Below are 22746 nucleotides of genomic sequence, written 5' to 3' on the forward strand. Positions count from 1 at the left end.
ACCCCCTTTCCTCCCTCAGTACTCCTGGTACCCCCCACCCCCTCGCCATTTATCCCCTGATAGGAGGACCCCCCCACAGGGGCTCCTTGTCCCAGATCGTCCCCCCCGGCCGTGAAGGAGGTGTAGGGGTCCCCGGCCGCCCCAGCATCCAGGCTGGGGTCTATGTAGTCCTGGGAGAAGAGAGCAGAGTCTGCCCCCAGCTGGTACCTCTGATAGCCGAAGAAGGACTGGGCCGCCTTGGGGAGGGAGGAGGTGGGTGAAGAGAGTGGTGTGGTAGGGCATAGTTGGGGTTGGGGGTGAGATGAAGTGAAGAGGGAAGGAGGTGGGGAGGTAGAGGGGTGTAGGTTGGGGGTGAGATGAAGTGAAGAGGGACCGAGGTGGGGAGGTAGAGGGGTGTAGGTTGGGGGTGAGATGAAGTGAAGAGGGACCGAGGTGGGGAGGTAGAGGGGTGTAGGTTGGGGGTGAGATGAAGGGAAGAGGGACGGAGGTGGGGAGGTAGCGGGGTGTAGGTTGGGGGTGAGATGAAGGGAAGAGGGACGGAGGTGGGGTGAAGAAGGTGCGGTGGGAGGGTTGAGGAGGTTAGGGTGGGGATGGGGTAGGTGGAGAGAGAGAGGTGTGTAGATTGGGTGGTGAGGTGGAGGTAAATAGAAGGGAGGAGGGTGAAGAAGGTGGAAGAGGCTAAGGGGTAAGGTAGAGAGGAGTGGGTAGGTTGGAAAGGGATGTTTTGAGGGGGTAGTTGAACGGTGGATGGGTATCGTAGAAGGTGGAGGTTTGGGGTGGATGGGGTGTGGTTAGGTAGAGGTGTAAGAGATGATAAACAAATGCAGCATTTGTGGATTAGGTTTGAAAGAAAGAAGGAAAGAAAGAAAGAAAGAGGGAAAGGGTAGTGAATTGAATTAGTTGTCTGGAAAGCCAGGTTAAATCTTTATTAAATTGCTTGAATGTGTCCCAAATTGCACCCTTTTCCCTTTATAGCTCTGATCTAAAGTAGTGCACTACATAGGGAATAGGGCTCTGGTCTAAAGTAGTGCACTACATAGGGAATAGGGCTCTGGTCTAAAGTAGTGCACTACATAGGGAATAGGGCTCTGGTCTAAAGTAGTGCACTACATAGGGAATAGGGTGCCCTTTGAGACGCGAGCCTTGAGTCACTCAGGTTAGTTAGTTATCAAAGCAGTCGTTTAGCCATTCACATCTCACTCTTTGGTTTGGTAAAAACAAACAATCATTCACACTCGTCAGATAAAAAAGACAAGAGCACAAGAAGATATGCAGTAACTGTGATAAAAATGTATTTTCACTAAATGTGCATATTTATTGAATAGCTAAAACATTTTAAAGACTTTTGAGTTATAAAGACACCAAACTAATTTGCCAGCCTTTCACAAAATTGTGGAGGTAGCCTACCGTAGATGCCTGCCGACGCTGTATGTGTGTCTGCGTGTGTGTGTGTGTGTCTGCGTGTGTGTGTGTGTATCTGTGTGTATCTGCGTGTCTGCGTGTGTGTGTGTGTGATACAGAGATATCACAGTCACTGCAGCGTCTGACTAGAAGCAATAAGAGGTTAGCTGAAGAGGGATTGGAGATCTAGATTTCCTATAAGAACAACACATTACATTAGTGGAATGGGGGGCTGGGGGTGAAAAGCTGTAATTGCAGACTGCAGTTTTAAAAGCAAAGGGAGCTGGAAGGTTATTAGAAGAACACAGATTATATTAGTGGGATGGGGGGCTGAGGGGTGAACAGCTTCTGGTATTCCTCTTGGAAGGACACACTCTTTAGCCTCTCCATAGAGAAGAGAGTCAGCCCACCCTAGAGGAGAGAGAGAGCAGGTAGGACTTAGGGATCAAAGGTCATGGCAGAGGTGCTGGTTGGTCCCGATGGCTCAGTGGCTTGAGCGTGGTGCTGGCAACAACAGTTTTGTGGAGTCCCTTCCCACATGGATCATGTACTAATAATATGTTGCAGTGTTGACAGTTTAATAAGTTGCTCTGGATAGAAGTGCCTGCTAAACGACGAGGGTCCTATACTTAGATGTCTAGGCCCATTGGTGGCTGTTCTTCTGAACATTTTCACTGAAGATACTGTAAAATGAAGATACCGTAAAATGAAGATACCGTAAAATGAAGACAGGGATGAAGTGATAGTGTTATAAAGGAGAAAAGTGTACCGTACCCAGGTGAATATGGAGAAGGTGATAGTGTTATAAAGGAGTAAAGTGTACCGTACCCAGGTGAATATGGAGAAGAAGGTGATAGTGTTATAAAGGAGTAAAGTGTACCGTACCCAGGTGAATATGGAGAAGAAGGTGATAGTGTTATAAAGGAGTAAAGTGTACCGTACCCAGGTGAATATGGAGAAGAAGGTGATAGTGTTATAAAGGAGTAAAGTGTACCGTACCCAGGTGAATATGGAGAAGAAGGCGAAGGTGATAGCAGCACGAGCGGCATCCCCTCCCTCCCTCAGGGGGTTGTCCTCCAGCTTTGCCACCTGCCATTGGTTGGTCAGGAAACAGAACCCCACGAACCACATGAAGGACCAGAATGCTGCAGGGAGAAAAATAAATAAATAAATATATATATGTGAGTGAGAGAGAAAACGCGAGAAAAGAGAGGGATGAAAAGGAGGAGGGAGAGAGGGAGAGAAGAGGAGGAGGATGGAAGGGAAAGAGGGAGGTAGAGGGACAGGGTGAGAGAGGGGAGGGAGGAATGAAAGGAGGATGAGGGAGCAGAAAGGAAGGAAAGGAGGGAGAAAACAGAAGTTAGAAAGGTCACATTGAATCTTACATGTCAGTTCACTAGAACTAAAGGGACAGAAAGGATAAAGAGAGGGGGGGTGAGTGGAAGACAGGGGGGGGTGAGTGGAAGACAGGGGGGTTGAGTGGAAGACAGGGGGAGGGTGAGTGGAAGACAGGGGGGGGTGAGTGGAAGACAGGGGGGGGTGAGTGGAAGACAGGGGGGTGAGTGGAAGACGGGAGGTTGCTGATACATATTGCCTCATCACTGTGTTACATACAGGTTGTTACATACAGCTTGTTACATACAGCTTGTTACATACAGCTTGTTACATACAGCTTGTTGCATACAGCTTGTTGCATACAGCTTGTTGCATACAGCTTGTTGCATACAGCTTGTTACATGCAGCTTGTTACATGCAGCTTGTTACATGCAGCTTGTTACATACAGCTTGTTACATACAGCTTGTTACATACAGCTTGTTACATACATGAAAAGATGGAGAAATAGAGAGAGAGAAAACAAGACAGAGAGAGAGGAAGAGAGAAAGAGGGAGAGATGGCGAGAGAGAGAGGTAACATCGGCACATTGTGTACGCAACCAATAAACGTTGATTTGATTTGAAATAAAGAAGCAGGCTCACTATACAACTCAACAGTCAGCGACCATGTCATACCCTCTTGTCACTCAGCAACCTGTTCCTACGGTAACTACATCCACCTCAGAAGGCAGAACCCGTCACACAGTCTAATATGCTTGTAATGGATGTGTCTTTCTCTCCCTCTCCCATGACAGGAAGTGAGCAGCAACAATAGACAACCAGTAGTTGAAAACCACTGAAGATCGACCATTTTGTTTTTTGTTTTCTGTTGTTAAGCTCCATCTCATTAAATGAGCAGGTGGGACACAGACATTACCCACCCTCTTCCACATCTCTCTTCTCCCTCCATCCTCTCCCTCATCTCTCTCCATCCTCTCCCTCTACACACCTCTCCCCTCTCTCCATCCTCTCCCTCTACACACATCTCTCCCCTCTCTCCATCCTCTCCCTCTACACACACATCTCTCCATCCTCTCCCCCTACACACATCTCTCCCTCTCCATCCTCTCCCCTACACACATCTCTCCCCACACATCTCTCCCCCTCTACACACATCTCTCCATCCTCTCCCTCCACACACATCTATCCCCCTCTACATACATCTCTCCCCTCTCTCAATCCTCTCCCTCTACACACATCTATCCCCTCTCTCCCTCTACACACATCTCTCCCCTCTCTCCCTCTACACACATCTCTCCATCCTCTCCCTCCACACACATCTATCCCCTCTCTCCCCTCTTTCCATCCAACCTCTCGCTCATTTCCCTTTACTCCCTCTCCATACATCTCCTCCCTCTCTCTTCCTTGCTCCCCCTTTCCACTCACCTGAAACCCCTACGTCTGCCAGTACAGCCTTCTTGCGGTCCTTGACGGAGCTGATCTGTGGGAAGTAGACATCCAGGGCCAGGAAGACCAGACAGCAGAGGAAGGCCAAGGTTCCCATGAAGAGTCCATAGTTACACGCATTCTGGTTCCTGTCAATCAATCAATATCTGTATTGTCCCGATGGGGAAATGTGTCGGGCAACAACAAGTAACAACAGCCATAACAGATGAGATGCACATATGGAATATCAAAGAGATCAGACAGAGTCATAGAAGAGGAGCAGTAACTACTACAGTGTGTGTGTGTGTGTGTGTCACCTGTTGAAAATACAGAACTCCTGGGCCTCGTCCGGTCGGTTCACGTAACCCTCGTTGGCTATCGAACCAAAGATCACAATAGAGAAAAACTGTAACGAGAGAAGGATAGGAGGGAGAGAGGGAAGATGGGAGGGAGAGATTAGGAAAGGGGAGGAGGGAAGGATCAGAAAGAAGTGTGTTGAGTGTCAACCATACACACCAAGATAATAGTCTATTCCTACTATACACACACTAGCCCTAGGACCATGCCTCAGGACTACCTGGCCTGATGACTCCTTGCTATCCCCAGTCCACCTGGCCGTGCTGCTGCTCCAGTTGCAACTGTTCTGCCTACGGCTATGGAATCCTGACCTGTTCACCGGACGTGTTACCTGTCCCAGACCTGCTGTTTTCAACTCTCTAGAGACAACAGGAGCAGTAGAGATACTCTGAATAGTCGGCTATGAAAAGCCAAATGACATTTACTCCTGAGGTGCTGACTTGCTGCACCATCTGCAACCACTGTGATTATTATTATTTGATCCTGCTGGTCATTTATGAACATTTGAACATGTTCTGTTATAATCTCCACCCGGCACAGCCAGAAGAGGACTGGCCACCCCTCATAGCCTGGTTCCTCTCGAGGTTTCTTCCTAGGTTCTGGCCTTTCTAGGGAGTTTTTCCTAGCCACCGTGCTTCTACACCTGCATTGCTGTTTGGGGTTTTAGGATGGGTTTATGTACAGCACTTTGTGACATCAGCTGATGTAAGAAGGGCTTTATAAATACATTTGATTGATATCTCTACTGAAACACACAGAGAGAATATATCTACAGTACTGCCCTACAGTATAAACACTGTCAGAATATACCTACAGTACTACACTACAGTATAGACACTGTCAGAATATACCTACAGTACTACACTACAGTATAAACACTGTCAGAATATACCTACAGTACTACACTACAGTATAAACACTGTCAGAATGTACCTACAGTACTACACTACAGTATAAACACTGTCAGAATATACCTACAGTACAAACACTGGCAGAATATACCTACAGTACTACACTACAGTATAAACACTGGCAGAATATACCTACAGTACTACACTACAGTATAAACACTGGCAGAATATACCTACAATATAAACACTGACAGAATATACCTACAGTACTACACTACAGTACAAACACTGGCAGAATATACCTACAGTACTACACTACAGTATAAACACTGGCAGAATATACCTACAGTACTACACTACAGTATAAACACTGGCAGAATATACCTACAATATAAACACTGGCAGAATATACCTACCGTACTACACTACAGTATAAACACTGGCAGAATATACCTACAGTACTACACTACAGTACAAACACTGGCAGAATATACCTACAGTACTACACTACAGTATAAACACTGGCAGAATATACCTACAGTACTACACTACAGTATAAACAGTGGCAGAATATACCTACAGTACTAAACACAGGCAGAATATAGGGCTCATGCTATTTCTACGAAGGGGCAAATCCTATATTTCACTCAAGTCAAATGTTCACTTAGTTGTTTATTGATGTCAATGGAATTATGAATTGCCCTAAGATAAAAGGCTCTATCAATCTAAACCACTGAGAGAAAAGGTCCTATCCATCTAACTAAACCACTGAGAGATGGATAGGTCCTCTCCATCTATCTAAACCACTGGGAGAAAAGGTCCTCTCCATCTATCTAAACCACTGGGAGATGGATAGGTCCTCTCCATCTATCTAAACCACTGGGAGATGGATAGGTCCTCTCCATCTATCTAAACCACTGGGAGATGGATAGGTCCTCTCCATCTATCTAAACCACTGGGAGAAAAGGTCCTCTCCATCTATCTAAACCACTGGGAGAAAAGGTCCTCTCCATCTATCTAAACCACTGGGAGAAAAAGTGTCCCCCCTTTCCTGTTCTGGGTGCCTTTATTTTCTTCTATTTTGAGCACTGGTCCCTCTTCAGCACTCATCTAATTGAAGTGATCTGTGAAGAAAGAGAGAGAGAGAGGGATGGCTAGAGGGAGGGATGGATGCTACTGATCTCTCATCTCCCCTTGCTCCTCTTGAGAAAGGAAGCACACACACACACCTCATTCCAATCCTTGTCTATCATTCTAATGTCAAAATAGACCAAACATACACACATGAAAGGCGTTCATGCATATCTTTTGGTATTCTTTTTGGTAGAATGGTTTCTGATGCCTTATTTGAATATTACACCTGCCATTGGAGCTGAAAGGAAGCATATCGTTCCACATGAAGACTCAAATCAGAGTGTGTGTGTGTGAGTATATACACTGCTCCAAAAAATAAAGGGAACACTTAAACACACAATGTAACTCCAAGTCAATCACACTTCTGTGAAATCAAACTGTCCACTAAGGAAGCAACACTGATTGACAATACATTTCACATGCTGTTGTGCAAATGGAATAGACAACAGGTTGAAATTATAGGCAATTAGCAAGACACCCCCAATAAAGGAGTGGTTCTGCAGCTGGTGACCACAGACCACTTCTCAGTTCCTATGCTTCCTGGCTGATGTTTTGGTCACTTTTGAATGCTGGCGGTGCCTTCACTCTAGTGGTAGCATGAGATGGAGTCTACAACCCACACAAGTGGCTCAGGTAGTGCAGCTCATCCAGGATGGAACATAAATGCGAGCTATGGCAAGAAGGTTTGCTGTGTCTGTCAGCGTAGTGTCCAGAGCATGGAGGCGCTACCAGGAGACAGGCCAGTACATCAGGAGATGTGGAGGAGGCCGTAGGAGGGCAACAACCCAGCAGCAGAACCGCTACCTCCACCTTTGTGCAAGGAGGAGCAGGAGGAGCACTGTCAGAGCCCTGCAAAATGACCTCCAGCAGGCCACAAAGGTGCATGTGTCTGCTCAAACGGTCAGGAACAGACTCCATGAGGGTGGTATGAGGGCCCGACGTCCACAGGTGGGACGTTTAGCATTTGCCAGAGAACACCAAGATTGGCAAATTCGCCACTGGCGCCCTGTGCTCTTCACAGATGAAACCAGGTTCACACTGAGCACATGTGACAGACGTGACAGGCTGGAGACGCTGTGGAGAACGTTCTGCTGCCTGTAACATCCTCCAGCATGACCGGTTTGGCGGTGGGTCAGTCATGGTGTGGGATGGTATTTCTTTGGGGGGCCGCACAGCTCTCCATGTGCTCGCCAGAGGTAGCCTGACTGCCATTAGGTACCGAGATAAGATCCTCAGACCCCTTGTGAGACCATATGCTGGCGCGGTTGGCCCTGGGTTCCTCCTAATGCAAGACAATGCTAGACCTCATGTGGCTGGAGTGTGTCAGCAGTTCCTGCAAGAGGAAGGCATTGATGCTATGGACTGGCCCGCCCGTTCCCCAGACCTGAATCAAATTTAGCACATCTGGGACATCATGTCTCGCTTTAGCATATGCTTTAGTCCAGGTCTGGGAGGAGATCCCTCAGGAGACCATCCGCCACCTCATCAGGAGCATGCCCTGGCGTTGTAGGGAGGTCACACAGGCACGTGGAGGCCACACACACTACGGAGCCTCATTTTGACTTGTTTTAAGGACATTACATCAAAGTTGGATCAGCCTGTAGTGTGGTTTTCCACTTTAATTTAAGACTCCAAATCCTGACCTCCATGGGTTGATACATTTGATTTCCATTGATAATTTTTGTGTGATTTTGTTGTCAGCACATTCAACTATGTAAAGAAAAAGGTATTTAATAAGAATATTTCATTCATTCAGATCTAGGATGTGTTATTTTAGTGTTCCCTTTATTTTTTTGTATGTGTATATAGGGGAGTTCCCTTCATATTAATTGGACCTTTTACTCTCTATATTAAAACCCCTGGTGTTTCCCCCAGTGCCCCACAATGCTTTGGGAATCAACATCCCCCTTGGGACTTAGTGATCTCTTACACACACACACCACTGCATTTCAGATCAACAGGCAAATTAAATGGCATCCTATTCCCTATATAGTACACTACTTTTGATCATTACCCTATGTTATTTAGGGAATAGGGTGCCATTTGGGACTCACACTTAGTAGCTAATTGGGTTAGAAAAGGTCTTGGGTCAGAATTGTATTTGGCATCACATGGAATGTTCTCTTTCCCTCCCTCTGTTCTCCTCTCGCTCTCTACCCCCTCTCTCGCTCTCTCTTTCTCTCTCCCTTTCTCCCTCTAGTAGGTAAATGTGTTTTCTCCAAGGCCCTGTCCTGTAGCCTTCTCATCTCAAGGCCCCAGGCCCAAATCAAAGCAGGCATTGTGCAGGCCACCACGTGGGGTCCTGATCTTGTGACAATCCGATGGGACATTTTGAAAGTAGGCATTAGATTTGCCAGAATAATTTATATTTGTGTGTGCATGTGAGCCTGTGTGCGTATGTGTCTGCATTAGCATGCATGCCTGCGTGTGTGACAGTGTGTGAGTGAGTGTACAGTACTCTGACCTCTAGTCATTAAGCCTAATGTGTTTAGCAGTATGGTGTCAGAATGTGGGGCACATCGGGGGCCTGTCAGTACCAAACATAGAATCCTGATTCCTGCCCATTCAAGAGGTTCCAAGCCCCTTCTAGAGATTATATTTCTACACTGTTGCCTCCACTACCAAAGCCTCCACTACTGAACATATAGGTACTAATATACATGCGTAGTCCATATGACTTTACAGGAGGAGAGAGAAAGAAAACAAGAGAGAACGAGAAAGAAAGATGTTAGATGAGAGCTGTCCCTTTCTCTCTCTCTCTCTCTCTGCTACCTATGTGTGATCCTGCAACGTTATTGCTACTTAACCTGTATATACTGTAACTCAACACCAGCCAGAGAGATGGAGAGGGAGAGAGAAAGGTAGAGACAGACAGAATAAGGAGAGAGAGAGAGCGAGCGATAGATAGAGAATAAGGAGAAAGAGAATAAAGAGAGATTCGAGAGAAAGAATAAGAAAGAGGGAAAACAAAAACAACTGACACCTTTATATGTTTAATCCTAATTGCTGCTGTTACCATAGGTACAGTAACCAAGGTGTTTCTCTGAGGTCACGCCTGGAGGCGGAGCTGCAGATGTCTACACAGGAAATTATTATCATCCACAAAGTGAAAACAGGAAGTGACACAGTTGTACTAATGGTGAATGTGAAAAATGTGTGCGCGTACACATAAACACACACACACACTTCCCTTCCCACAACATGTCATCTCTAATCAGAGTCTATTCATTGAGCTGCGACCTCAACACTGTTATCCCATAGAAATACAATCTACCACCCATTATACCATAATTGCCTTGAATGGTAAGGTCCCTTCTATAGATTATATTTCTATGGTTATCCATCACATAAACTACAGGGAGTGGATGAGTTATGTTATTTCTGTTCTGTAGCATTGGTACGAAATGGATGAGTAGACTACATGTCTGTCTGTCTCTCCGTCTGTCTGTCCCTAAAGGGGTATTTCTTATCAGTGAAACTTCTTATTCTGTCATTGTTGTGGCCTATAGGTGACCATTCAATGGTATGTATAACCCTCTGAAAACACACCCACACCCCCCTGTGAAGGCTGCTACACCAGACAGTTTTTTGCTTGTACTATAGGCCCACTGGATCACTATAAATAAACAATATCTAGACTATATGTGGACTAGTTTCAAGTTAATTTAGTAAGGAATAGAAAGGCATGAATCTTTGTATATTTTTGGTACTTTTTTACCCCAATTGGTAGTTACAGTCTTGTCCCATCGCTGCAACTCCCGTATGGACCCAGGAGTGCTATGCGTCCTGCGAAACAAGACCCTTACAAGCCACATTGCTAACTTAACCCGCACCAATGTGTCAGAGGAAACACCGTACAGCTGGCAACCGAAGTCAGCTTGCAGGCACCAAGTCTGCCACAAGGAGTCGCTAGAGCACGATCTAACAAGGAAAATCTGGCCTCAGGATTCTCCCGGTCACGGCCGGCTCTGACAAAACCGGGGATTGAAACCGGGGCTGTAGTGAGGTCTCAAGCACTGGGATGCAGTGCCTTAGACTGCTGAGCCACTGGAGAGGCCCAGGCATGTATTCTTTATGCATAGCCAAAATAGTTAAATCTTTCTCAAATTCTTATGAATAACGAAAAACTAATTGTAGTTGATTTACAGTTGTCACCCTATTTCCCAGGTCAAAAATAGCGCACTGTATAGAGAATAGGATGCCAATTGGGACGCTCCCTCGGATTTAACAGATCGAACAGGGGGCAAAGCACACACTACAACAAAACACGTGGGCACTGTGCTTATGGCTGCATTTCTCTAGGTTCAATAGCTACAACCGCTTCAAAATCGTAGGCCACATGCGTCGGGTCGTGCGCCTTGTTGCTTGCATCCCCAAAACATTGACCATGTTTCAGGTTCCAACTAGACTACAACACATTTGGACAGTGTTGCTAACGCGACAGGTCTGTTATGCTTAAAGTACACATGCACGCACTGGTGGGAAAGTGAGAATTGAAAAACCGGGAGGCATCCAGCGAGAGGCGCACATTTTGAGTCAAACACACATGCATAACAAACGACCGTCGCCGTTATTAGCCTGAAATGAGCAGCACGTAGCCACTGTAACGGTATAGGCGATATAACTGTAACGGTACTCACCCACGAGAGGATCCGGAGGATGGTGTGTGGCTGCTGGAAGAACGTTATAGGGTTGAAAGCACCTCCAGCCTTCCCAGCTCCATATGCCATGCCCTCCATTTTCGGACTCCGGACGGTGTGTGTGCGTGCGTGTGTTATCTCCCTTCCCGTCACTCAGGGAACACAGAGTTATTCTAACCGATTTTGACGCAATATTCCTCAAATCAATATGTCCCCGTATTGACCCTCTCTCTCTCGCCAACTCCCTCTTCAGTCTATTTGGTCCTATCTCAAATCCCCGCTTCGTGTCTGTTGCTGTCTATCTGCCTGTGCTGTGATTTTTTTCTCTCTCTCGCTCAATTCAATTCAATGGCTTTATTAGAATGGGAAACATATGTTAACAAAGCGAGTGAAGTAGATAATAAACTAAAGTTAAATACACAATAAAAATGAACAGTAAACATTACACTCAGAGACATTCCAAAAGAATAAAGACATTTCAAATATCATTGTGTGTGTATATACAGTGTTGTAAAGATGTGCTAACAGTTAAATTTCAAGAGGGGAAATAAATCAACATAAATATGGGTTGTATTTACAATGTGTTCGTTCATCATTGGTTGCCCTTTTCTCGTGGCAACAGGTCACAAATCTAGAAGTTCCAAAATAAAACACATTTCAAATGTCATATTATGTGTATATATACAGTGTTGCTATCTTAGAGACTTTGTCGCTATATTTAGTGAGTATTCAGACCCCTCTAGCACACATTTTCTAAAAAAATAGGCTAGCGACATATCTAGCGACTTTTTCTGGTGTTATTGGAGACTTTTGGAGACTGACGTGGAAGCACATATCGTTCTTACTCTTCTCAAAGAGCAGCGGATGCTGCCGTGGGCCCCACCCTTGTCCCAAAGCAGTCCTCGCGCAGCAGTCCCTCCCAGCTGTAGTCAGAGCAGGAGATGTTCACCCCTCCGTGTCCAGACTGCAAATGAACAGCGCATGCGGGAGCCGCCACTGATTGATCCCGCCCTGGTTTACATTCAGGACGGGATGTAAATGTAAAATGTTCTTTGTCTAAAATAAATAACTGCACAAAAATAAATCACTGCATTTGACATACAGCCTCAGTCACTTACTCACGTTGTCCACAGTGTGTGTGCTGCCGCTCTGTGACATAAGCTAAACATCTAGCTGGCTAGCTCATGTCTCAGTCTAAACTGTACACTCAAAAATGCAGAAAGGAGTGGGAATGAATTCAAAGGCTGGTTGAAGCCATTTATTGGAGATGATACACGGGCATACTGCCTGGTGCACGAAATCTAAGGAAGTTTCTAGATTTTGCTCGCCTGAAGTAGAGTATACTGTGATAAACTGCAGGCCATACTACTTGCCTAGAGAGTTCTCAGCTATACTTTTAGTGGCTGTTTATTCACCACCACAGACAGATGCTGGCACTAAGACCGCACTCAGTCAGCTGTATAAGGCAATAAGCAAACAGGAAACCACTCACCCAGAGGCGGCGCTCCTAGTGGCCGGAGACTTTAATGCAGGGAAACTTAAATCAGTTCGACCAAATCTCTATCAACATGTTCAATGTGCAACCAGAGGGAAAACAATTCTAGATCACCTGTACTCCACACACAGAGACGCATACAAAGCCCTCCCTCGCCCTTCATTTGGTAAATCCAACCACAACTCTATCCTCCTGATTCCAGCTTACAAGCAAAAATTAAAACGCAGGAAGCACCAGTGACTCGGTCTATAAACACATGGTCAGATGAAGCAGATGTTAAACTACAGGACTGCTTTGCTATCACAGACTGGAACATGTTCCAGGATTCATCCGATGACATTGAGGAGTACACCACATCAGTCACTGGCTTTATCAATAAGTGCATTGAGGATGTCGTCCCCACAGTGACTGTACGTACATACCCCAACCAGAAGCCATGGATTACAGGCAACATTCGCACTGAGCTAAAGGGTAGAGCTGTCGCTTTCAAGGTGTGGGACTTTAACCCGAAAGCTTACAAGAAATCCCACTATGCCCTGTGACGAACCATCAAACAGGCAAAGCATCAATACAGGGCTAAGATTGAATCATACTACACCGGCTCCGACGCTCTTCGGATGTGGCAGGGTTTGCAAACTATAATGGGAAGCACAGCCGCGAGTTGCCCAGTGACACGAGCCTACCAGACGAGCTAAATCACTTCTATGCGTGCTTCGAGGCAAGCAACACTGAGGCATGCATGAGAGCATCAGCTGTTCCGGACGACTGTGTGATCACGTTCTCCGTAGCCGACGTGAGTAAGACCTTTAAACAGGTCAACATACACAAGGCTGCGGGGCCAGACGGATTACCAGGACGTGTGCTCCGGGCACGTGCTGACCAACTGGCAGGAGTCTTCACTGACATTTTCATCATGTCCCTGATTGAGTCTAATACCAACAGGCTTCAAGCAGACCACCATAGTCCCTGTGCCCAAGAACACAAAGGCAACCTGCCTAAATGACTCCAGACCCGTAGCACTCATGTCCGTAGCCATGAAGTGCTTTGAAATGCTGGTAAGGGCACACATCAACACCTTTATCCCAGAAACCGTACGGCCCAATACATCACTGGGGCAAATCTGCCTGCCATCCAGGACCTCTACACCAAGCGGTGTCAGAGGAAGGCCCTAAGAATTGTCAAAGACCCCAGCCACCCCAGTCATAGACTGTTCTCTTTACTACCGCATGGCAAGCGGTACCGGAGTGCCAAGTCTAGTACAAAAGGCTTCTCAACAGTTTTTACCCCCAAGCCATAAGACTCCTGAACAGGTAAGCAAATGGTTAACCGGACTATTTGCATTGTGTGCCTCCCCCAACCCCTGCTGCTACTCTCTGTTTACCTTATATGCATAGTCACTTTAACTATACATTCATGTACATACTACCTAAATTGGCCCGACCAACCAGTGCTCCCGCACATTGGCTAACCGGGCTATCTGCATTGTGTTCCACCACCCGCAAACCCCTCTTTTACGCTTCTGGTACTCACTGTTCATCATATATGCATAGTCACTTTAACAATACCTACATGTACATACTACCTCCATAAGCCTGACTAACAGGTGTCTGTATATAGCCTTGCTACTCTTTTTTTCAAATGTCTTTCTACTGTTGTTTTATTTCTTTACTTACCTACACACACACACACACACACACACACACACCTTTTTTCATTTTCTTTTTTTCCCGCACCATTGGTTAGAGCAGGTAAGTAAGGTCTACACCTGTAGATTGATTTGATTTGTATTGTAAGGCTGATTTCTACCCCGACCTTAGTGATGTAAAAAAAAACACATGACAACTCAAAAACAAACTCAAAAGGCAAAGCCTAATAACAGTTCCACCCAAAACAATCTGCCATTTATGGTTAAAAAAATTTGACTCTGCAATAAAGCTGAGGCTACCATGGCATTCGCTATCGCTGAACACTGTTCCATGCTGGCATGTGATCACATTGGAGAAGCATGTAGAGCTGCTTTCTCAGACTCCACTGTTACCCACTTCAAAATGCATAGGACAAAGTGCACAGAAATGATTAATGTGTTCTAGCACCATACTTTCTGAACAAGTTAGTCGCAGATGTGGGTGACCAGCGTTTCAGCCTCCTCGATGAGTCCACGGATGTTTTTTTTTTTAATTTTACCTTTATTTAACCAGGCAAGTCAGTTAAGAACAAATTCTTATTTTCAATGACGGCCTGGGAACAGTGGGTTAACTGCCTGTTCAGGGGCAGAACGACAGATTTGTACCTTGTCAGTTCGGGGGTTTGAACTCACAACCTTCCAGTTACTAGTCCAACGCTCTAACCACTAGGCTACCCTGCCGCCCAAAGTAAGTGTTGCTAAGTACCTGGGGGTTGTGATAAGGTACTTTAGTGACAACAAGCAGACAATTGTATCAACATTTCTGGGGCTTGTTGAGTTGGAGGGAGGAGATGCCAAATCTATAGCCCTGTACTGTTGTGGCTTTCCTCGGTGTTATCTTAAAGAGAAACTCCTGGGCATAGGGACTGACAATGCCTCTGTTATGACGGGGATCAACAATGGGGTCCATAACGTGCTGAAGGAGGAGTATGGCCTCAAATATCTGGTTCTTATTCACTGTGTGTGCCACTCTCTGCAGCTTGCTGTAAGTCAGGCTTCCAATGACGCCATCCCCGTAGTGTGGAGTACTTGGTATAAGAGACTTCTAACTGGTTTTCAGTGTCTCCAAAGCGCAGGGAGGCCTACAAGGCCATATATGAGACCGACTGTGGGGGATAACCAAGGTCTGTGCCACACGTTGGCAACATTGAATTCGCTACGGCCCATTGGAGAGTCATGTGCAGGTCGTTTGTCATAGCGGGAAAGAGAGAGAAGAGGAAAACTGAGTTGAGGGGAAGACTTACATAGACTTTGGCAGTCTAATTTTCGCTTCTAATAATCTTAGGATACAACAGGGATGGCATTTAGGAGATAGAATTTAGGCCTACCTACTATAGAAAATTATGATAGAAAGGATGGTCTGTCAAGCATTTCAGATTTTATAGATATGAATCTACCTGTGTGTATTCAAATTATGTTGATTGGCTATTCTAAAAGATGGGATGCATGTTCCATTGAAAATATCACTGAGGCATTACATAAAACAATTCTTAATACCTTACTGGCTCTAACAAGGGAATCAAATTCAGTAGGCTAATTGCTAGAATAATGGTCTCCAGTCAATGAACGCTTCCATCTAGCGGTAATTAAGGGAACAGTCACGTTGGGCTCAAGTTGACGTCAACTCTCTTTACGTTAACACAGCTGGCCAATGACAGCGCAGATATCGATACGTGCTTGTTGGTTGGATCAGTGAGAGCGTTTCTGCTCAGGTTGCTAGGAAACGCGTCGTGTCCATGTTGCCGAGGCGGAAGGAAGATTCTGTAGCGTAAAATTAAAAACACAAAGCAGTTTTGAAGATTCTGCTAAAATATTTATTTGTTTGTACGCTGCCATGGTGAAATTAAGAGCAAGGTGCCTTCTTGTAGGTAAGATTTAAAAATGTATTCGTTGCTAAGAAGTTGATTTGGGAATGACAACGTCTGTAATGTAAAGATGTAACTGAGAGTTAGGCTAGCTTGCAAAACTTTGGAGAGGACAGAGTAGCTAACTTGCTAAGTTAGAAAAGGCCCTAGATAGCTAACAGTTTTACAAGCATTTGCAAGTTACACAACTCTAGGATTACACGTTTGAGTAGGGTAAACATGGAAGAGACGTATGTAATTCTATCAATTCAATTTAAATTCAAGGGGCTTTATTGTCATGGGAAACATGTTTACATTGCCAAAGCAAGTGAAATAGATCATAAACAAAAGTGAAATAAGCAATAAAACATTTACAGTAAACATTACACTTGTGAAAATTCCATGTCAAATGTCATATTATGTCTATATACAGTGTTGAAATGATGTGCAAATAGTTCAAGTACAAAAGGGAAAATAAATAAACATAAATATAGGTTGTATTTACAATGGTGTTTGTTCATCTCTCTCTGTCTCTCTGTCTCTCTGACTCTCTCTCGCCACCCTTCCCCTCTTCAGGAGACCCAGCAGTGGGGAAAAGTGCTCTCTCTCAGATGTTCCGGAGTGATGGCGCACACTTCCAGAAGAACTACAGTATGGTGAGAAAATAACTTTGAGACACACACACACACTGGCCTCTCTCTAGCCTGGTCTCCCAGAACTGTTTGTTTGTGCTCTTGCCAACTCAGATTCTTCACTTAAAATGTATACCAAACAAAAAACATTGATTTCAAAGTTTAACAAATCATACAACTCTATGCACAAGGACTACTTTTAATAATATGCACTGAACATTTTACCAAAACACATTTAATGGAAGAACTGTGTTGATATTCCAAAAACTGTTAAATATCTGCTCAGAATTATGATTCAATGATGTCTGCAGAAATGATGGGTTGTCAGCTATGACATGACTCATTGACCACACACTGCATAACAACAACGCACTGGTGTGAGTGTGTGCGTTGTGACACACTGGTCTAAGTGAACACAGATTTACACATGGAGTAAAACAAACATACAGTCAATAATATAGTAGAAAAATACATCTATATACAATGTGAGCAAGTGAGGTGAGATAAGGAGGTAAAGGCAAAAAAAGGCCATGGTGGCAAAGTAAATACAATATAGCAAGTAAAACACTGGAATGGTTGATTTGCAGTGGAAGAATGTGCAAAGTAGAGATAGAAATAATGGGATGCAAAGGAGCAACATAAATAAATAAATACAGTAGGGAAAGGGGTAGTTGTTTGGGCAAAATTATAGATGGGCTATGTACAGGTGCAGTAATCTGTGAGCTGCTCTGACAGCTGGTACTTAAAGCTACTGAGGGAGATAAGTGTTTCCAGTTTCAGAGATTTTTGTAGTTCGTTCCAGTCATTGGCAGCAGAGAACTGGAAGGAGAGGCGGCCAAAGGATGAATTGGTTTTGGGGGTGACCAGAGATATACCTGCTGGAGCGCGTGCTACAGGTGGGAGCTGCTATGGTGACGAGCGAGCTGAGATAAGGGGGACTTTACCTAGCAAGGTCTTGTAGATGACCTGGAGCCAGTGGGTTTGGCGACGAGTATGAAGCGAGGGCCAGCCAACGAGAGCATACAGATCGCAGTGGTGGGTAGTATATGGGGCTTTGGTGACAAAACGGATGGCACTGTGATAGACTGCATCCAATTTGTTGAGTAGGGTATTGGAGGCTATTTTGTAAATGACATTGCCAAAGTCGAGGATTGGTAGGATGGTCAGTTTTACAAGGGTATGTTTGGCAGCATGAGCTATGAGCTCGTAATGAAATAACATTACAAATACATTTCGGTTTCCATGTTACACCTGCAATTTTAAACAATACAAGGGGTTTGAAGTAGCCTAGTGGAACTTGGAGCTCAGAAATTAATCATATCTAATGTGGGCTTCAACTTGGCTTTCCAAACAAATCCTTCCATTACAAAAGGAACCTGGCTTTGTAAAAACAGAGATGGTGATGTTAATGCTACCGCTATTGATAGCTTTATTATATGTGCCTGCGTGGGCCACAGAGTCTACAGAAACATCACCATGCATGCAACCTATTTATTTAGTCAGGACACATTATTCTCACACATTTTAGAATATAATAATAATTACAAAATCAATGCATTGGCAAGGCCTAAAACATGTATTATTCTGAAAGTGGTAGAGGCATACTTTTTGCATGCTTTTTGGGGGGCTGGCTGTGTGTGTGTGTGTGTGTGTGTGTGGGGGGGGGGGTTGGCTGTGTGTGTGTGTGGGGGGGGTTCTATATTAAGCCCTATATGGACATAAATCAAAATGATTGCATTTGAGTATTTTGGCAGACACTCTTATCCAGAGCGACTTACAGGAACGATTAGGTTTAAGTGCCTTGCTCAAGGGCACATCGAAAGATATTTCATTTAGTCGGCTCGGGATTCAAACCAGCAACCTTTCGGTTACTGGCCAAATGCTCTCATCCGATTGGCTACCTCCCGCACAATTGTATAACACTGAGGTCATTGAAAATTACAATGAAGTGCTTGAAAAAGCCTCTGAAACTAGTTGAATTTGACTTGTCAATGTCTGTATGAACCCTGCTTAAAGGATGAATAGTCCTAGGCCTATGTCGTGTCTTTGGCATCATTAAACTGAAGATTAATCTTTATCAAATAACTCTCTGTAATTATTATTACGCGATTAAACTGATTAATCATGTAACTGTAATTAACTAGGAAGTATTAGGGGCACCAAGGAAAATATTCAGATTATAAAGTTTGAATTTTCCTTATATAACTTTCAGATATTTTCATATCTGATCAATAGTCTTCTGATTAATGAATTCTTCTTTACCTCACGTTAGTCTCATTCCAAACATCGTAAATTGTTGGTTATCTGCACAAACCCAGTATTCACTATGAGTCATCTATACATTAATTGTGTTAAAGTAATTCACAGAAATGCATAAACAAACAGTAGGTAGTTACTAGGAAAGGATAACAGAGTTCCCCTAGTGGGATAAACCGGTATCGCGGCTTGGTGGACACAAAGGGAAGTGGGGTCAACTGAGATGAGACACTACAAAGTTGATCATCATAACAATTGAAATGCTAATCCTTTGCACATGAATGCTCACTCATTCGGGAACAATTGCAATCAATATATATATTTACGCTCAGTGTGTCGTCGGGATCTCTGTTGAAAAGTTCGTTTTTGTTGGAGAGTCTGTCCGTCCTCTCTCTCTCTGTCGCGGTTAGAATGGGTATTTCAGAGTGGCATTCATTCATGTCTTTATAGAATAGATGTTTCGGCGGTTGTCAATCTTTGCGTTCAATGATACCGAATTCCTAGCTGCAGACTAGTAATTCATATCAAAGACTTGTTCTTATTCTGTCGGTATCGATAGTCTAAGAGTTTAACCCGTGGGATGGTTAAAAGTTTCAGCAGTCTGGTCTCAAACCTTGGCCCTCTCGTTATCGAGGTAAGTTGGTCTGCAACCTTTCTCCTCTCGTAATTGAGAGAAACATGGTCTGTTGAGAAATTCTCAAGGTGGGGGTTTTATTCGGGAAGAGCAGAAAGGGGCCTGTCCCAGGACGCCAGACCATAACTGTGCTCATGGGCGGTCCTCTGATTTAGTTAAACTCCAAAGGGAATTGGAGTTTCCTTCATTAAACAGTCCAAAATCCCATGACACAATTTCGCAAACTGTATCATCCTCACTCATTCATCTTATACAACAATTAGATGGAAGCCTCATATCTGAGGCTATTGTATAAACAGCATTATGGTTATGTGGCCGTATTGTCTCCCATGAGTTTCACAAAATTGTACCAAACAGACCAATTCGTAGCTGTATTCTTCACCGATTTTTTTTTTTATACCTTCTCCAGAACATAAATGTTGTTCGGACCTCAAGTTCTGTGAGGTGGAAGAAATTCCTTTATTCTCTCTATGAAAACTCACTCTCTCTCTATACTGTGGCCATGAGGAGATAATCTCCTCCAGGAATTTACGACGTGAGGTCGTAGCAGCCTGAGTGTAGGAGACAGAGAGAGGGGATGGTGCTCACTGTACCCAAAGAAGGCAACGCCATGACACCTATGTTGTGTCATGTACACATGTGGAACTGCATAAAAATGATTAACATTTTTGTTTCAAACCATTTTGAAATGTTGATCCCAAAGTCACACATAGCATTCCATTTTTAATGGAAATACTCATATACAGTTTAGTAGTGTGCATAAAGTCAGTGCAGATAGGTTCAGTGCAGATAGTCTGGGTAACCATTTAATTAACTGTTTTGGAGTCTGATGTCTATTTAGGGGTTAGAAGCTGTAGCCGATGCTCCGGTACCATTTGCCGGACAGTGTCAGATTGAACAGTCTATGGCATGGGTGGTTGAAGTCTGACAATTTTCCAGGCCTTTCTCTGACACTGCCTGATATAGAGGTCCTGGATGGCAGGGAGCTTGGCACCAGTGATGTACAGGGCTGTCCGCACCACCCTCTGTAGTGATTTGCGTTCGAGGTCGCTGCATTTGCCATACCAAGCGGTAATGCAGCCAGTCAAGATGCTCTCAATGGTGCAGCTGTATAACTTTTTGAGGATCTGAGGGCTTATGCCAAATCTTTTCTGCCTCCTGAGGGGGAAGATGCACTGTCGTGCCCTCTTCACGACTGTGTGGAACATGATAATTCATTAGTGATGTGGACACTAAGAAATTTCAAGCTCTCGACCCGCTCCACTACAGCTCCGTCAAAGTGGAGAGATCACTTTGGGGAACATTATTATGATACAACACACACGTACACACGCACGCACTGCATGTGAATGTTACCCAGACTCCAACTAACTGGGCTCAGTCTGTTGGACTAAAGGTTATAGGCAGACAGACAGACAGGAAGCAGCATCCGGTCAGCCATTCCATTCTCCTCACGTTCTCTTCTTCTCAAATGTCAGACGGCCTGTTAGGTTACCTACCGACCAATCTGATCCGCAATTTATTCTGGACAGTCTCTCTCTCCCTCTCTCTCTCTCACTCTCTCACTCTCTCACTCTCACACTCTCACTCACTCACTCACTCACTCACTCACTCACTCACTCACTCACTCACTCACTCACTCACTCACTCACTCACACACGCACACAATTCACAACACACCCAACCAAGCTTTATGTATTCTGTACAGGCTCTCATTGACATTCCACTGAGAGAGAGCCTTCCCAATTCCCATGATGCATCACATCAGCTCATTACTCCGTCTCCGTATTAGCTGGTTGGAATATTGCTGAGGAAGAGTGTGTGGGCGTGCGTGCGCAGTTGGATGCAGTCTTTTGTGTGTGTGTGTGTGTGTGTGGAGGTGGGCTGCAGTCTTGCACACAAATCAAATTGTATTGGTAACATACACATATGTAGCAGATGTCATTGCGGGTATAGCGAAATGCTTATGTTCCTAGCTCCAACAGTGAAGTAATATCTGGCATTATAAAACAATACACACAATCTAAAGTAAAATAATGTAATTAAGAAATATAGAAATATTAGGATGAGCAATGCCAGAGTCTGGAATATAAATATAGATGTATATGATGGGATGTATAGACATGGACAGTATCTCAATAGAATGTGTTGTATATATGTAGAATATGTAGGATAGAACATGTCATATACACAGTCATGGCCAAAGTTTGAGAATGACACAAATATTAATTTCCACAAAGTTTGCTGCTTCAGTGTCTTTAGATATTTTTGTCAAATGTTACTATGGAATACTGAAGTATAATTGCAAGCATTTCATAAGTGTCAAAGGCTTTTATTGACAATTACATGAAGTTGATGCAAAGACTCAATATTTGCAGTGTTGACCCTTCTTTTTCAAGAACTCTGCAATCCGCCCTGGCATGCTGTCAATTAACTTCTGGGCCACATCCTGACTGATGGCAGCTCATTCTTATAATCAATGCTTGGAGTTTGTCAGATTTGTGGGTTTTGTTTGTCCACCAGCCTCTTGAGGATTGACCACAAGTTCTCAATGGGATTAGTCTGGGAGTTTCCTGGCCATGGACCCAAAATATCGATGTTTTGTTCCCAAGCCACTTAGTTATCACTTTTGCCTTATGGCAAGGTTCTCCATCATGCTGGAAAAGGCATTGTTCGTCACCAAACTGTTCCTGGATGATTTGGAGAAGTTGCTCTCGGAGGATATGTTGGTACCATTCTTTATTCATGGCTGTGTTCCTAGGCAAAATTGTGAGTGAGCCCACTCCCTTGGCTGAGAAGCAACCCCACACATGAATGGTCTCAGGATGCTTTACTGTTGGCATGACACAGGACTGATGGTAGCGCTCACCTTGTCTTCTCCGGACAAGCTTTTTTGGATGCCCCAAACAATCGGAAAGGGGATTCATCAGAGAAAATGACTTTACCCCCCAGTCCTCAGCAGTCAATCCCTGTACCTTTTGTAGAATATCAGTCTGTCCCTGATGTTTTCCTGGAGAGAAGTGGCCTCTTTGCTGCCCTTCTTGGACGCCAGGCCATC

The 22746-nt window shown here is 44.5% G+C and overlaps 1 protein-coding gene across 1 annotated transcript; it reads right to left on the reverse strand.

Annotated features, from left to right (window-relative positions):
• Positions 1–122: 122 nt before the first annotated feature.
• LOC135530174 (synaptogyrin-1-like) lies at positions 123–11448 on the reverse strand. The gene is made up of 5 exons (XM_064958548.1): positions 11144–11448; positions 4479–4567; positions 4162–4310; positions 2401–2546; positions 123–1812 (listed from the first exon to the last, which is right to left on the reverse strand). Exons 1-5 carry the CDS (start codon positions 11240–11242, stop codon positions 1711–1713), a joined length of 585 nt encoding a protein of 194 aa, XP_064814620.1. The 5' UTR covers positions 11243–11448; the 3' UTR covers positions 123–1710.
• Between the last annotated feature and the right edge of the window lie 11298 nt (positions 11449–22746).

Source organism: Oncorhynchus masou, unplaced genomic scaffold (genome assembly GCF_036934945.1).
Source record: "Oncorhynchus masou masou isolate Uvic2021 unplaced genomic scaffold, UVic_Omas_1.1 unplaced_scaffold_1281, whole genome shotgun sequence".
Taxonomy (NCBI): domain Eukaryota; kingdom Metazoa; phylum Chordata; class Actinopteri; order Salmoniformes; family Salmonidae; genus Oncorhynchus; species Oncorhynchus masou.